The sequence below is a fragment of the Chiloscyllium punctatum genome, chromosome 1, assembly GCF_047496795.1.
Source record: "Chiloscyllium punctatum isolate Juve2018m chromosome 1, sChiPun1.3, whole genome shotgun sequence".
NCBI lineage: Eukaryota > Metazoa > Chordata > Chondrichthyes > Orectolobiformes > Hemiscylliidae > Chiloscyllium > Chiloscyllium punctatum.
Window position 1 is genome coordinate 144,728,812 of NC_092739.1, and position 17,190 is coordinate 144,746,001.

A 17,190-nucleotide genomic window follows, 5' to 3' on the forward strand; every position below is an offset into this window, starting at 1 on the left:
GAACTACACACAAAAGCTCTTGTGCTCTACTCAGCGTGCCAGGGTCAGTGCTATTGCAAATAGATAGGGACAATTAAATTTAAAAAATGATGTGGAGGAGCCAGTGTTGGACTGGGGTGGACAAAGTTAAAAATCACACAACACCAGGTTATAGTCCAACAGGTTTATTTGGAAGCACTAGCTTTCACAGCGCTGCTCCTTCATCAGGTAACTTGCAGTTCCCTTCCCTAAAGGACATCAGTGAACCAGATGGGTTTTTCCCAACAATCGACAACAAATTCATGGTCATCATTAGATTCTTAATTCCAGATTTTCATTGAATTCAAAATTCCACCATCTGCCTTGGTTGGATTTAAATCTGGCTCCCCAGAACATGACCTGGGTTTTTGGATGAACAATCCACTGATATTAATAGACTATCGCCTCCCCTCCTACTTATAGACTGTGCCCCCAGTTCTAGAATCTTCAACCGGTGGAAAAGTTTATCTTCATCTACACTGTCTTTCCTGAAGACCTTGATGAGATCATCTCTTCTGGAGAATAATGTGTCTAGTCTCTCCTCATACCTGAACCTCAGGGGTTATCATTCTTGTGTTGAACTCTCTCCAAGGTGAATACATCCTTCCTAAAGCATGGTGCCCAGATCTGCTCACAGTACTGTAAATCAGGATTAGGATTTTGTATAACTGCATCGTAACATCTGAGTATAGCCCTTTCAATATGAAGGCCAGCATTCCATTGGCCTTCTGGACTATTTTCTGAAACTGTACACGCATTTTGAAGAGTTATGCTCCTGAACCCCCAAATCTTGTAGTTAACTTTGTGCCTTTTTAAAAAGGACCTTGATCTCTCTTTTTCAGTCTAAAATGGATAACCTCACACTTTACCCATTCATCTAATCTATCAATATTCTGGTATAATTTTATGCTGTTGTCAACACTGTCTACAATGCTGCCTGATTTTATATCAACAACAAATTTGGCCACTTTTATGCCATTACCTAAATCATTAATGAGTATTGTGAATGACTGTGGCCCCAAAACAGATCCCTGTGGGACACCACTAGTCACGTCCTACCAAATTGAGTCCTTAACTATTATTCTGCTTCTCTATTTCCTGCCACTCAACCAATTTCCTATCCATGTCAGTAACTTGCCCTCAACTCTGTAGGCTTCCACCTAAACTAATGGTCTCTCATGTTGGCCTTTATCACAAGCGAGGAAAAAGTGAGGACCGCAGATGCTGGAGATCACAGCTGAAAATGTGTTGCTGGAAAAGCGCAGCAGGTCAGGCAGCATCCAAGGAACAGGAGAATTGACGCTTCGGGCATAAGCCTTTCCTGAAGAAGGGCTTAAGTCCGAAACGTTGATTCTCCTGCTCCTTGGATGCTGCCTGACCTGCTGCACTTTTCCAGCAACACATTTTCAGCTTTATCACAAGCCTTCTGGAAGTCCATATAAACAACATACATTGACTTACCTTTGCCCACCACCTTTGTCACGTCTTCAAAAATCTCAATGAGGTTTGTAAGTAGGCTCTTTAGGTTTAGGAAATCTAGTGGCATTAAGTAACTATCTGTGTTGTTGTGAGCTTGTACAGACTGATTTTATTTCATGATATCAAAGATTATACTCATCATCAAGACGGTGGAGTAGCAGAGCTCTGTGGGAGCATTTGTCCGGGTCTCATTTGCTCCCAACTGCTTTCTTTCTATTTCTTGTTTCACTCCTGCTTATTTTCTCCCATTTTTTTCTTTACATTGGCAGGTTAGGTGGCAGCATGGGCACAGAACTGAAAGCAGGCCTTGTGCGGAATGGCAGCAGACTCCCAGCAATTAGAGGCAGCAGCAGCAGGGACACCCCACAGGAATTCAGGGGTGGGTGGCAGCCGCAGAAGAACTCCTCCAGCGATCAGAGGTGGTGGCGTCAGTGTACTCTTCAAGATGGCGGCGCTGGCAAAGTGACATCTGAGGCTAGAGTGGGACTCATGGTCTGGCGGCAGCTTGGCCTGGCAGTGGAGCCAGGGACTCCTGGTTGCAGTAGGCCCAGAGCGGGGTCTCCTGGCATCATCGAGGCAGCATTGGGAACGCTTGGTCGCAATAGGCCCGGAGTGGCCATTCCTGGTTATCATTGAACTGGGGTTTGGGTACCCTGGTTGGGTATCAATTCAACAGACAATAGACTATAGGTGCCGGAGTAGGCCATTCTGCCCTTCGAGCCTGCACCACCATTCTTTATGATCATGGCCGATCATCCTCAATCAGTATCCTGTTCCTGCCTTATTTCCATAACCCTTGATTCCACAATCCTTGAGAGCTCTATCCAACTCTTTCTTAAATGAATCCAGAGACTGGGCCTCCACTGCCTCTGGGGCAGACCATTCCACACACCCACCACTCTCTGGATGAAGAAGTTTCTCCTCATCTCTGTCCTAAATGGCCTACCCCTTATTTTTAAGCTGTGTCCTCTGGTTCGGGACTCACCCATCAGCGGTAACATGTTTCCTGCCTCCAGAATGTCCAATCCTTTAATAATCTTATACATCTCAATCAGATCCCCTCTCAGTCTTCTAAACTCAAGGGTATACAAGACCAGTCACTCCAATCTTTCAACATAAGATAGTCCCGCCATTCCAGGAATTGACCTCGTGAACCTACGCTGCACTCCCTCAATAGCCAGAATGTCTTTCCTCAAATTTGGAGACCAGAACTGTACACAGTACTCCAGGTGTGGTCTCACCAGGGCCCTGTACAGCTGCAGAAGAACCTCTTTGCTTCTATACTCAATCCCTCTTGTTATGAAGGCCAGCATGCTATTAGCTTTCTTCACTACCTGCTGTACCTGCATGCTTGCCTTCATTGACTGGTGTACAAGAACACCCAGATCTCTTTGTACTGCCCCTTTATCTAACTTGACTCCATTTAGGTAGTAATCTACCTTCCTGTTTTTGCCACCAATGTGGATAACCATACATTTATCCACATTAAACTGCATTTGCCATGCATCTGTCCACTCACCTAACCTGTCCAGGTCACCCTGTAATCTCCTAACATCCTCCTCACATTTCACTCTGCCACCCAGCTTTGTATCATCAGTAAATTTGCTAATGTTACTATTAATACCATCTTCTATATCATTAATATATTTTGTAAAAAACTGCGGTCCCAGCACTGATCCCTGCAGTACCCTACTGGTCATCACCTGCCATTCCAAAAGGGAGCGGTTTATCAGTACTCTTTGTTTCCTGTCAGCCAAACAATTTTCATTCCAAGTCAATACTTTGCCCCAATACCATGCGCCCCAATTTTGCTCACTAACCTCCTATGTGGGGCTTTATCAAAGGCTTTCTGAAAGTCCAGGTACACTACATCCACTGGATCTCCCTTGTCCATCTTCAGAGTTACATCTTCAAAAAATTCCAGAAGATTAGTCAAGCATGATTTCCCCTTCATAAATCCAAGCTGACTCTGACCTATCCTGTTACTACTATCCAGATGTGTCATAATTTTATCCTTTATAATTGACTCCAGCTTCTTTCCCACCACTGAGGTCAGACTAACTGGTCTATAATTTCCTGCTTTCTCTCTCGCTCTTTTCTTAAAAAGTGGTACAACATTAGCCACCCTCCAATCTGCAGGAACTGATCCTGAATCTATCGAACTCTGGAAAATAATCACCAACGCATCCACGATTTCTCAAGCCACCTCCTTTAGTACCCTGGGATGTAGACCATCAGGCCCCGGAGATTTATCAGGCTTCAGACCTAACAGTCTCTCCAACACCAATTCCTGGCAAATATAAATTCCCTTCAGTTCAGGTCCTTCAGCCACTGTTATCTCAGGGAGATTGCTTGTGTCTTCCCCAGAGAACACAGATCTGAAGTACCAATTCAACTCTTCTGCCATTTCTTTGTTCCCCATAATATATTCCCCGTTTCTGTCTTCAAGGGCCCAATTTTAGTCTTAACCATTTTTTTCCCTTTCACATACCTAAAAAAGCTTTTACTATCCTCCTTTATATTTTTGGCCAGTTTACCTTCGTACCTCATGTTTTTCTCTGCGTATTTCCTTCTTAGTAATCCTCTGTTGTTCTTTAAAAGCTTCCCATCCTCCGTTTTCCCACTTATCTTTGCTATGTTATACTTTTTCTCTTTTGACTTTATATGTTTCTTAACTTCCCTCGTCAGCCACGGTCACCCCTGCCTCCTCATAGGATCTTCCTTCCTTTTTGGAATGAACTGATCCTGCATCTTCTGCATTATACACAGAAATATCTGCCATTGTTCCTCCACTATCATCCTTGCTAAGGTATTGCACCATTGAACTTTGGCCAGCTCCTCCCTCATAGCTCCATAGTTCCCTTTATTCAACTGAAATATTGTCACTACGGATTGTACCCTCTCCCTTTCAAATTGCAGATTGAAGCTTATTGTATTATGGTCACTACCTCCCAATGGCTCCTTCACTTCGAGGTGCCTGATCAATTCTGGTTCATTGAACAATATCAGATCCAGAATTGCCTTCCTCCTGGTAGACTCCAGCACCAGCTGTTCTAAGAATCCATCTCGGAGGCACTCCACAAAGTCTCCTTCTTGAAGTCCAATACCATCCTGATTCTCCCAGTCTACCTGCATGTTGAAATCCCCCATAACAACTGTAGTAACATATTTGCGACAGGCCAATTTCAGCTCCTTATTCAACTTACACCCTACATCCATACTACTGTTTGGGGGCCTGTAGCTAACTCCCAAGAGGGTCTTTCTACCCTTAGAATTTCTCAGCTCTATCCATACTGACTCTACATCCCCTGATTCTAGGTGATGGAGAGTCAATATGGATAGAGCTGAGAAATTCTAAGGGTAGAAAGACCCTCTTGGGAGTTATCTACAGGCCCCCAAACAGTAGTCTGGATGTTCAACACAGGACTCTACAGTGGCGAGGTGGGCCCAGTGGTGAAGAGATGGCATCTCAAGAGCGCTGACTCCTACATTGATGGGTCCAGCATAGGCACCAGTGAGGCGATGGAGGACTCTCTTTTAGTTATATCTTTTTACCTCTTTTATTCTTAAACTATTCAACATGGCACTGAATCGTGGTGATACTTGAAGCTTTTCACTGTATTTTACTGTATTATTCATTTAAAATGCAAATGACAATAAATAAATCAATAACATGTGCCACAGAAAATTGCACAGATAATGTCTGACATCTAAGATGTACTGGACAGGAAATGCATGCCTATGGGTGGCATGATGGCTCAGTGGTTAGCACTGATGCCTCACAGCACCAGGGTCCCAGGTTCAATTCCAGCCTCCGGCGACTGTCTGTGTGGAGTTTGCATATTCTCCCCGTGTCTGTGTGGGGGTACTCCGGTTTCCTCCCACAGTCCAAAGATGTGCAGGTTGGGTGGATTGGCCGCCTCATTCCTGAAGAAGGGCTCTTGCCCGAAACGTCGATTCTCCTGCTCCTTGGATGCTGCCTGACCTGCTGCGCTTTTCCAGCAACACATTTTCAGCTCATGCGAAATTGCCCGTAGTGTTAGGTGCATTAGTCAGAGGGAAATGGGTCTGAGTGGGTTACTCTTCAGAGGATCGGTGTGGACTTGTTGGGCCGAAGGGCCTGTTTCCACACCGTAGGGCATCTAATCATAAGGGGTTTTCCAGAAATAAAATTTCTTTATGAACATTCATTTCCTGATCAGCTCACTATATTTGCATATGTTTTGATATAGTATCTATCTAGTGTGTGATTGTATTTAACCAGAAAACACTTAAAACTATAATCACACTGTTTATTAAAAGTTAAACAAGTCTGAATGGCCCCAGAATTTACAAGTTACTATTACACATCAGAATTATAAAGCAGTTTTACAAAGCAAAGAGTAAATGTATAAAGACAGTTAAAACATCGTTAAGATGTCAACAATATATTTCATAACTCAGGTTAGAGCTGATTGGAGAATTACAGTAACAATCAAGAGCTCACAGAGATGACTAACAACATCTGAACAATATTGATTTACCAGGGAGAAAAATAATTGAATCTTCAAACACATTTATTAAGAACCATATATTTTTATTCTCAGAAGTGCTTGAGCAAATTAAAACCGTGATCAAGCATCAAAGTTCCCAAAGTTCAAATTATATCAAATTCCCAAAATAGATTCATCCCAAAGTTTTTCTTCTTCAGTTCTTGTATCAATTTCCTTCTTTTTCTTTTGCTTTTTATGTTTTAGTTTCATTTCCTCTTTTTCTTGATTAAGTTCCTTTTTTTCCCTTTTATGTTTTACCTTTTCTTCTCTGCTCAGTACAAGCTCCTCTCGATCCCTTTGCTCTGCTTTGTGCTTTGACTGATCTTTAACTTGTTCCAGACATAACTCCTCAGGGCTTTCTACCCTGCAGCTCAGAAGCTCACTTTCTCTTTTAGTTTCCATCTCCTTATTTCTTTTATCCCTTCTGTGTTTCTTCGTCCCCCTAATCTTGTCTTTTTTGGAAGAGTCTGCACTGTCATCAGAGGGTATGGGTTTACATTCGTCGAGTGATTCTAAGCTGGATGAACCTTGGATATTTTCTGCATGGGTTGGCATCAGAGAAGGTAGCATTTCTGTGTGACAATCTATATGCAAATCACTATTTTGTTCGCACCTGTCCCTCAGATAGTCATTTTGCATCGCGGGCAAAAACTTAGCTCCAATTTCCATGTATGTTGGGAAAGTGTGTTCAACTGGGAGACCACCTGCGTTGGCTGTAGACAAACCTTCAAATGGGTATTCAGGAGAATGGGGCGGGCTGTCTGAAGGCAAGTTCACAGTCTCTTCTTCCTGATTGTCCTCAAACTTTCTAAAGGATACCTTTGGTACAAGACCTCTTGCTTTCTGAACTTTAATGAAGTCATCGAGTTCATCTTGGAATGAGTCGTAGATCTTTGACTTTGTATTCTTTACTAAGTTAACCACTTTATTTTCTCTGTGTATAAATAAAAACAAAATGATCAGCACTTGGGTTTAGCAGAGCACATACATTAGATTACACAGTGTTCCCAGATTACAGGCTGATCATTTCACCGTGTCACGAAAATGACTGGGATCCTTACTTTCAAGGCTGTACCATGTAAAGAGGTTAGCCAGGAGATGTTAACTTGCAATATGATGGAAATTACTATGTTGAGTCATTACTTTAGAAAATGCCTGTATTTCTCCAAGGAAATGCTTTATTCATAAGTAATCTATATAAAACAATTCAATGCAAAGACGTAATCATAGAATCCCTACAATGTGGAAGCAGGCCATTTGACCCATCAGGTCCACACTGACCCTCTGAAGATCATCCCACTTAGATCCACCCTTCTATCCTATCCCTGTAACCCTGAATTTCCCATGGGTAATCCACTTAGCATGCATATCCCTGGACACTTTTGGCAATTTAGCATGGCCAATTCACCTAACCAGTCCAATGTGGGAGAAATCCCATGCAGACTTGTGAAGAATATTCAAACTCCACACAGATAGTTTCACAAGGGTGAAATCAAATCTGGATCCCTGGTGCTGTGAGGCAGCAGTGCTAACCACTGAGCCACCTTGTTGTCCTGTATAGAATTTAGTTGAACTACATCTTGAAGTGAATAATGAAATGCTAAGTATAAAAGTCTTAAAAATATGTGAATTGACTTACATGAGAATTAAACATTAATTAAAGGCAAAATGCACACATGAAAAACGAGAAGCCAAACAGCTTGGTTCCAGGAAGATTGTTTCTCAGTTTCATTACCAGTAAACCTTCAAGCAACGCGGTATTTTTAATTCAATCTCAATCATTAAGATTACAAGTGTATTTATATCAACGCAAAACTCTTACTTCAAGTGATGCTTGTATCCTTGTAGGTGGCACTGATACTGCTCAATGGAATTGAGTATGACATTGCAGATAGCACACGGATAGTCTCCTGTTCCTACTGCAAAACATAAACTGATTATATTTCTAATCATGACTAAATCTGTGCAAAATTAAAAATTTACTTACTTTCAAACCTACAAATGTTTAAGAATTAAGTACGTAAATAATTATCTTTACAAACAACAATGCTTCTATCACTTAGATTCACTTTATACTACAAGTCTAGATTAGAGTAGTGCTGGAAAAGCACAGCAGGTCAGGCAGCATCCAGGGAGCAGGAAAATCGACATTTCGGGCAAAAGCTCTTCATCAGGTTCCTTTATACCACATGTGTCTACTGCATGTTGGAAACTTGTCGTGCACATGAATCATAGAATCATAGAATCCTGTGGAAGCTGGACATTTGGCCCAGCGAGTCCACACCAACCTTCTGAAGAGCATCACTCCCGGACTGTCCCATTCCTATTATGCTGCATTTCCCATAGCTAATTCACCTAGCCCTCACATCCATGGGACACTGTGGGCAAGTTAGCATGGCCAATCCACTGAACCTGCTAGTGTTGGACTGGGAGGAAACAGGCACACCCAGAGGAAACCCCACAGACACAGGGAGAATGTGCGAACTCCACACAGACAGCCACCTGAGGCTGGAATCAAAACTGGGTCCCTAGCGCTGTGAGTGTGGTACCAACTACTGAGTCACCATGTCGCCATCTTGATTGTTGGTTGGGTCATGCAAACTGTTCCCTCTTAAAAACAAGGTTTATGTATGTCATTGTACTGAATATATTTGGTTGTCTAGATTAATTTTTTTGTGGAGTTACATGTGTAACACATGTCACATCACTGGTTTGTATGTCTGGGATTGCTGCATCCCTCAAGAAAACTCAATATTCAACTCCTTCATCAAGATCCATGCCTATCTAGCAAGGATTCACTAGTCTATCCCAACTGCACTGGTATGTTTTGATTTCAGCATGTACTATCTACATAGAATAAATTCACTAAGCTTACTTAACAGCATCTTCAAGCCATCTGTTCTTATCACTGAGAAGGACAAAGAAGATCACCAAGAAGAGTGAAGAGAACATCATTACTCTTCAAGTTTCAAACAACTGAGTCGGAAGTTTATTGTTGCTCCCTTATTGTCACCAGAGTGGAAATCTTGGAATTCACAATTTAACCTCATTGTGCCTCCATTGTCATCACAGAAAGCTGCATGTTTCAAGAAGGCCCAGTGTGTCACAGTATGGCAGATGGGGTTTAATGCAGATAAGTGCGAGGAGTTGCATTTTGGTAAGACAAACCAGAGCAGCAATTATGTCAGTTAATGGCAGGGTTTTGTTGAACATTGTTTCTTGAAAGTGTGTCACAGGTAAACAGGGTGGTGAAGGTGGCATTTGGAATGCTTGTCTTCATTGGTCAGAGCATTTACTACAGAAGTTAGGATGTTATGGTTGTACAATACATTGCTAAGGCCAAATCTGGAGTACAATTCTGGTTGTCCTGTTATAGAAAAGATGTCATTAAGTTGTAAAGGGTGCAAAAAGGATTTACTAGGATGTTACTGAGACTGGAAGGTTCAAGTCATAAGAAGAGACTGGATAGTCTGGGTCTTTTGTACATGCAGTGTAGGAGGCTGAGGGGTGACTTATAGAGGTTTATAAAATCATGAGGGACATGGATAAGGTGAATTGCCAAGGTCTTTTCCCCAGGGTAGGGGAGTCCAAAACTAGAGGCATAGGTTTAAGCCAAGAAGGGAAAGATTTAAAAGCGTCCTGAGGGACAATTTTTTCTCATAGAGGATTGTGGGTGTATGGAATGAGCTGCCAGAGGAAGTAGTTGAGTTGAGTACAATTACAACATTTGAATAGATACATGGATAAGAAACGTTTAGAGGGATACGGGCCAAACACAAATGGGACTAATTCAGTTTAGGAAACCTAGTTGGCATGGACAAATTGGGCTGAAGGGCCTGTTTCTGTGCTGTATGACTCTATGTCTCTATAAGTAGCAAGTGGCATTCATGATCATCATAAGCTAGGCCATCTCCAACAAATGAGAATCTTGACATTCAATGACTTTACCATCACTGTATACTCCACTATCAACATTCTGGGGCCACCACTGAGCAATGACTGAACTGGACAAGCAACAGTACTGAGTATTGTACAAGAGCACGTCAGAAAACTTGCATTGAGTAACTCGCCTTAGACTCCCCTATTCAGTAGGCACAAGTTAGGAGTGTCACAGAATATTCCCCACTTGCCTAGATGAGTGCATCGACAACAACACTCAAGAAACCTCACACCATCCAGAACAAAGAAGCCTGTATGAATGACACCACATCCACAAATGTTCAATTCCCTCACCACCAATGCACAGTGACAACTACAGGATGCTTTGAACAAATTTGCTATGGCTCCTTAACACTTCCCTCACTCACTACCAATACCACCTGGAAGGACAAGAGCCGAACATGGGTAGGAATTTCACCGCCTGCAAGTTTCCCTCAGGTGAGTACAATTACAACATCTGGATAGATATATGGATAAGAATCCTGGAATTTCTTCCCTAACAGCATTGGGGATGAACCTGTCTACCATGGACCTCTGTGTTTCAAGGTGGCAGCTGACCACCACCATTTAAAGAGAAATCAGGGATAGGTGACAAATACTAGTCTAGCCAGCAACACCCACACCATATGAAAGTATAAAGAAAAATACCCTAGCTAGCAAAAAAGTCATCCACTGTAGATGTAAAATTGTTAGTTGAGTATAATCAACTGTTTATTCGTGAGACAGCCCCACACATGAAATGTTTGTCACCATAAAGACTCCAAATAATTCAAATTCTTTATCTTCCTGTATTAAGACGACAATGACTCTTTTTGACAGAGTTGTGTGAAACAATTTTCACAAGTATTGTGTGGAAGTAAAGTGATCCACCTGCATTGAATTTGAAACATACTAAAATCAGGGAAAGGGGTCAAGTATGAAATTCTTTTGCAAGTCTGGGAGAAATACTTTGGAATAATAAACTGAGAACATTACACCGTATGATACAGGAGCAGGCCATTCGGTCCATCTGGTCTGCTCCTCTATTTGATCAAGGTTGATATGTTTCTTAACCCCATTCCCCTGCCTTTCCCTATAACTTCTGATTCACTTACTAATTGAGAACCTATCTATCTCTGTCCTAAATCCAATCAATTACTTCGCGCTCTGCAGCCATGAGTTGTGAAGATTCAGCGCCCTCTGATGAAAGAGATTCCGCCTCATCAGTTAGAAAGGGTTCTCCCTTCACTCTGATGCTCAGGTCCTAGTCTCATTCCCTTCACTCTGATGCTGTGCCCTCAGGTCCTAGTCTCATTCCCTTCACTCTGATGCTGTGCCCTCAGGTCCTAGTCTCATTCCCTTCACTCTGATGCTGTGCCCTCAGGTCCTAGTCTCATTCCCTTCACTCTGATGCTGTGCCCTCAGGTCCTAGTCTCATTCCCTTCACTCTGATGCTGTGCCCTCAGGTCCTAGTCTCATTCCCTTCACTCTGATGCTGTGCCCTCAGATCCTAGTCTCATTCCCTTCACTCTGATGCCGTGCCCTCAGGTCCTATTCTCATTCCCTTCACTCTGATGCTCAGGTCCTAGTCTCATTCCCTTCACTCTGATGCTGTGCCCTCAGGTCCTAGTCTCATTCCCTTCACTCTGATGCTGTGCCCTCAGGTCCTAGTCTCATTCCCTTCACTCTGATGCTGTGCCCTCAGGTTCTAGTCTCATTCCCTTCACTCTGATGCTGTGCCCTCAGGTCCTAGTCTCATTCCCTTCACTCTGATGCTGTGCCCTCAGGTCCTAGTCTCATTCCCTTCACTCTGATGCTGTGCCCTCAGGTCCTAGTCTCATTCCCTTCACTCTGATGCTGTGCCCTCAGGTCCTAGTCTCATTCCCTTCACTCTGATGCTGTGCCCTCAGGTCCTAGTCTCATTCCCTTCACTCTGATGCTGTGCCCTCAGGTCCTAGTCTCATTCCCTTCACTCTGATGCTGTGCCCTCAGGTCCTAGTCTCATTCCCTTCACTCTGATGCTGTGCCCTCAGGTCCTAGTCTCATTCCCTTCACTCTGATGCTGTGCCCTCAGGTCCTAGTCTCATTCCCTTCACTCTGATGCTGTGCCCTCAGGTCCTAGTCTCATTCCCTTCACTCTGATGCTGTGCCCTCAGGTCCTAGTCTCATTCCCTTCACTCTGATGCTGTGCCCTCAGGTCCTAGTCTCATTCCCTTCACTCTGATGCTGTGCCCTCAGGTCCTAGTCTCATTCCCTTCACTCTGATGCTGTGCCCTCAGGTCCTAGTCTCATTCCCTTCACTCTGATGCTGTGCCCTCAGGTCCTAGTCTCATTCCCTTCACTCTGATGCTGTGCCCTCAGGTCCTAGTCTCATTCCCTTCACTCTGATGCTGTGCCCTCAGGTCCTAGTCTCATTCCCTTCACTCTGATGCTGTGCCCTCAGGTCCTAGTCTCATTCCCTTCACTCTGATGCTGTGCCCTCAGGTCCTAGTCTCATTCCCTTCACTCTGATGCTGTGCCCTCAGGTCCTAGTCTCATTCCCTTCACTCTGATGCTGTGCCCTCAGGTCCTAGTCTCATTCCCTTCACTCTGATGCTGTGCCCTCAGGTCCTAGTCTCATTCCCTTCACTCTGATGCTGTGCCCTCAGGTCCTAGTCTCATTCCCTTCACTCTGATGCTGTGCCCTCAGGTCCTAGTCTCATTCCCTTCACTCTGATGCTGTGCCCTCAGGTCCTAGTCTCATTCCCTTCACTCTGATGCTGTGCCCTCAGGTCCTAGTCTCATTCCCTTCACTCTGATGCTGTGCCCTCAGGTCCTAGTCTCATTCCCTTCACTCTGATGCTGTGCCCTCAGGTCCTAGTCTCATTCCCTTCACTCTGATGCTGTGCCCTCAGGTCCTAGTCTCATTCCCTTCACTCTGATGCTGTGCCCTCAGGTCCTAGTCTCATTCCCTTCACTCTGATGCTGTGCCCTCAGGTCCTAGTCTCATTCCCTTCACTCTGATGCTGTGCCCTCAGGTCCTAGTCTCATTCCCTTCACTCTGATGCTGTGCCCTCAGGTCCTAGTCTCATTCCCTTCACTCTGATGCTGTGCCCTCAGGTCCTAGTCTCATTCCCTTCACTCTGATGCTGTGCCCTCAGGTCCTAGTCTCATTCCCTTCACTCTGATGCTGTGCCCTCAGGTCCTAGTCTCATTCCCTTCACTCTGATGCTGTGCCCTCAGGTCCTAGTCTCATTCCCTTCACTCTGATGCTGTGCCCTCAGGTCCTAGTCTCATTCCCTTCACTCTGATGCTGTGCCCTCAGGTCCTAGTCTCATTCCCTTCACTCTGATGCTGTGCCCTCAGGTCCTAGTCTCATTTACTGCTGGAAACAGGTTCTCTATGGTAAAAACAATGACTGCAGATGCTGAAAACCAAATACTGGATTAGTGGTGCTGGAAGAGCACAGCAGTTCAGGCAGCATCCAACGAGCAGCGAAATCGACGTTTCGGGCAAAAGCCCTTCATCAGGAATAAAGCTCTTTGTCTACTTTATTCAGGCCTCTCATTATTCTGTAAATTTCAATGAGATCTCCCTAATCTATCTAAACTCTTATGGAGTATTGACACAGAGTTCTTAATCATTCCTCACATGACAATCCCTTCATCCCAGGGATCATTCTTGTAAACCTCCTCCAGACTTCCTCCAAGGCCAGCACATCCTTTCTTATGTACCAGGTCCACAATATTCCAAATACAGTCTGACCAGAGTCTTTTATAGTCTCAGCAGTAGATCCCTGCTCCTGCATTCTAGCCTTCTTGATATTAACGCTAACATTGCATTTGCCTGCCTAACTGCCAAATGAACCTGAGGTATTAACCTGAGATAATCCTGAACTAGGACTCCCAAGTCCCTTTGTGCTGCAGATTTACAAAGTCTTTTCCTGTTTAGAAAACAGTCTAAGCCTCTCTTTTTTTCTATCAAAGAGTATAACCTCATGCTTTCCCACACTCTATTCCATCTGCCATTTCTTTGCCCACTCTCCTACCCTGTCCAACATAGCGGAACAAACATAAAGAAATTAATTCAATATGCCTGATAATAGGAGATCCTCAGTGAGAGAATCAATAAGTTGCCTGAGATGGCAAAATACTCCCTTTGAACAAGTTTTTTGAAAGATATGAAACGCAAGATCAGATGAAAAGCCAGCTAAGCTGGTATGGAGGTGACTGAGTTTACAGAGTTTTAAATATTCCCTATACATATAAACTTATGATGTATGGAAATGTACATAATGATGAATGTCATATGGTTGGGACACAGAAAAAGTCATATTGGCCCCACAGAATCACACCAACATTGTGTGAAGGACTTCAGTCAATCCCTATTCTAACCGTATAGCTCTGTATGATTATTTCCCTCAAGCATCATCCATAATTCCTTTTTGAAATCACCGAATTTGTTTCTGCCAGTTTTGTGGGCAGTCACATTTCCAATCTTTGCCACTCTGTCTAAAAATGCCTTCCTCATATTCTCTCTGTACTTAGAGCCAAAAACCTTAAATCTTTGCCTCCAATTCTTGTACCATCAGCTAATGAGAGTAAAAGTGAAAATGCTGGAAAAGCTCAGCAGGTCTCGGAGCTTTGACAAAGGATCGGTTAGACTCGAAATGTCAGCTCTTTTCTCTCCTTACAGATGTTGCCAGACCTGCTGAGATTTTCCAGCATTTTCTCTTTTGATTTCAGATTCCAGCATCCGCAGTAATTTGCTTTTAGCTAATGAGAGTAGTTTTCTTTGTCTAAGTAATCAAAGTCTGTCATAATCTTGTAAACCTCTGACAAATCTGCTATCAACCCCCTTTGTCCCAAACAGAACGAACCAATTTTTCCAACTTAACCTTATAGCTAAAATCTCTCATCCATTCTGAACCATTCTGGTAAATCTCCTCTGCATTTCCTTGAGGACTCTCACATGTGCTGACCAGAAGTGGATGCACTATTTCAGCTGTGACCTAACTGGTGCTCTATAGAAATTCAGCAAAACTTCTCTCCTTTTGTTCTCCGTGCTTCTCATTATGTAGCTCAAGGCACCACTCGCTTGCTTTGTTTTCTCAATAAGTCCTGCCACTTTCAAAGATCCATGCACATGAACTCTCACATCCTTCTATCTATGCACATTTGAAAAAATTGTGCCATTAAGTCAATATTGATCAGAGTCATAGAGGTGTACAGCACGGAAACAGACCCTTCGGTCCAACCCGTCCGTGCCGACCAGATATCCCATCCTAATCTGTTCCACTTGCCAGCACCTGGCCCATATCTCTCCAAACCCTTCCTACTTATTTACCCATCCAGATGCCTTTCAAATGTTGCAATTGTACAAGTCTCCACCACTTCTTCTGTCAGCTCATTCTATACACGTAACCTCCTCTGTGTGAAAAAGTTGCCCCTTAGCTCTCTCTTATATTTTAGATTAGATTCCCTACAGTGTGGAAACAGGACCTTTGGCCCAACAAGTCCACACCGACCCTCCAAAGAGCAACCCACCCAGACCCATTCCCACATAACAGAACATAGAAAAATACAGCGCAGTACAGGCCCTTCGGCCCTCGATGTTGCGCCGACCGAAGCCTACCTAACCTACACTAGCCCAATAACCTCCATATGCTTGTCCAATGCCCGCTTAAATGACCATAAAGAGGGAGAGTCCACCACTGCTACTGGCAGGGCATTCCATGAACTCACAACCCACTGAGTAAAAAATCTACCCCTAACATCTGTCCTATACCTACCACCCCTTAATTTAAAGCTGTGTCCCCTAGTAACAGCTGAATCCATACGCGGAAAAAGGTTCTCACTGTCAACCCTATCTAAACCCCTAATCATCTTGTAGACCTCTGTCAAATCTCCCCTAAACCTTCTTTTCTCCAATGAGAAAAGTCCCAAGTGCCTCAGCCTTTCCTCATACGATCTTCCTACCATGCCAGGCAACATCCTGGTAAACCTCCTCTGCACTCGTTCCAATGCCTCCACATCCTTCCTATAGTATGGCGACCAAAACTGCACACAATACTCCAGATGAGGCCGCACCAGAGTTTTATACAACTGCAACATGACCTCAGGACTCCGGAACTCAATTCCTCTACCAATAAAGCCCAGTACACCATATGCCTTCTTCACAGCACTATTTACCTGAGTGGCAACTTTCAAAGATCTGTGTACATGGACACCAAGATCCCTCTGCTCATCCACACTACCAAGTAGTCTACCATTAGCCCAGTAATCCATCTTCTTGTTACTCCTACCAAAGTGAATGACTTCACACTTAGCTGCATTGAATTCCATTTGCCACCTTACTGCCCAGCTCTGCAACTTATCTATATCGCGCTGTAACCTGCCACATCCTTCTTCGCTGTCCACAACTCCACCGACTTTCGTGTCATCCGCAAACTTGCTCACCCAGCCTTCAAGCCCCTCCTCCAGGTCATTTATAAAAATGACAAACAGCAATGGTCCCAAAACAGAACCTTGTAGAACACCGCTAGTAACTGCGCTCCAAGATGAACCTATACCATCAACTACTACCCTCTGTCTCCTTCCAGTCAGCCAATTCCTAATCCAAAGCTCTAATGCACCCTCAATGCCATACCTCCGTAGTTTTTGCATTAGCCTGCCATGGGGTACCTTATCGAACGCCTTGCTAATAACTAACACTACGGACAATTTAGCATGGCCAATTCACCTAACCTGCACATTTTTGGTCTGTGGGAGGAAACTGGAGCACCCAGAGGAAACCTACGCAGACACATGGAGAATGTGCAAACTTCACACACAGTTGCCTGAGGCAGGAATTGAACCTGGGTCCCTGGCGTTGTGAGGCAGCAGTGCTAACCACGGAGCCACCGTGCCACCCATTGACAATGGATTCACAGTCATCGTTAGACTTTTAATTCCAGATTTCTATTGAACTGAAATTCTACTATCTGCCATAATGGGATTTGAACCCAGGTTCCCATAACATTACCTGGGTCTCTGGATTTACAGTCCAGCAAAAAACCACTAGGCCATTGCCTCCACTTTGTTATATCTTTCCCCTCTCACCCTAAACCTATGCCCTCTAGTTCTGGACTCCCCAACCCCAGTGAAAAGACTTTGTCTATTTATCCTATCCAAGCCCTTCATGATTTTATAAATCTCAATATGGTCACCGCTCAGCCTCCGACACTCCAGGGAAACCAGCCCCAGCCTATTCAACCTCTCTCTAT

General features: G+C 43.9%; 1 protein-coding gene across 4 annotated transcripts in view; it reads right to left on the bottom strand.

The window, feature by feature from the left end:
• Positions 1 to 5,775: 5,775 nt before the first annotated feature.
• LOC140480943 (zinc finger matrin-type protein 1-like) overlaps positions 5,776 to 17,190 on the bottom strand; it is a 111,828-nt gene continuing 100,413 nt past the window's right edge. For 3 of the 4 annotated variants that reach the window (XM_072576577.1, XM_072576565.1, XM_072576578.1), the window contains 2 exons: positions 7,852 to 7,948; positions 5,776 to 6,963 (listed from right to left, as the gene is read on the bottom strand). In XM_072576577.1, coding sequence (XP_072432678.1) covers positions 6,144 to 6,963; positions 7,852 to 7,948 — 917 coding nt within the window. In that variant the 3' untranslated portion in view covers positions 5,776 to 6,143. The remainder of the gene's footprint in view (positions 6,964 to 7,851; positions 7,949 to 17,190) is intronic. The other variant, XM_072576576.1, reaches the window with a different exon arrangement.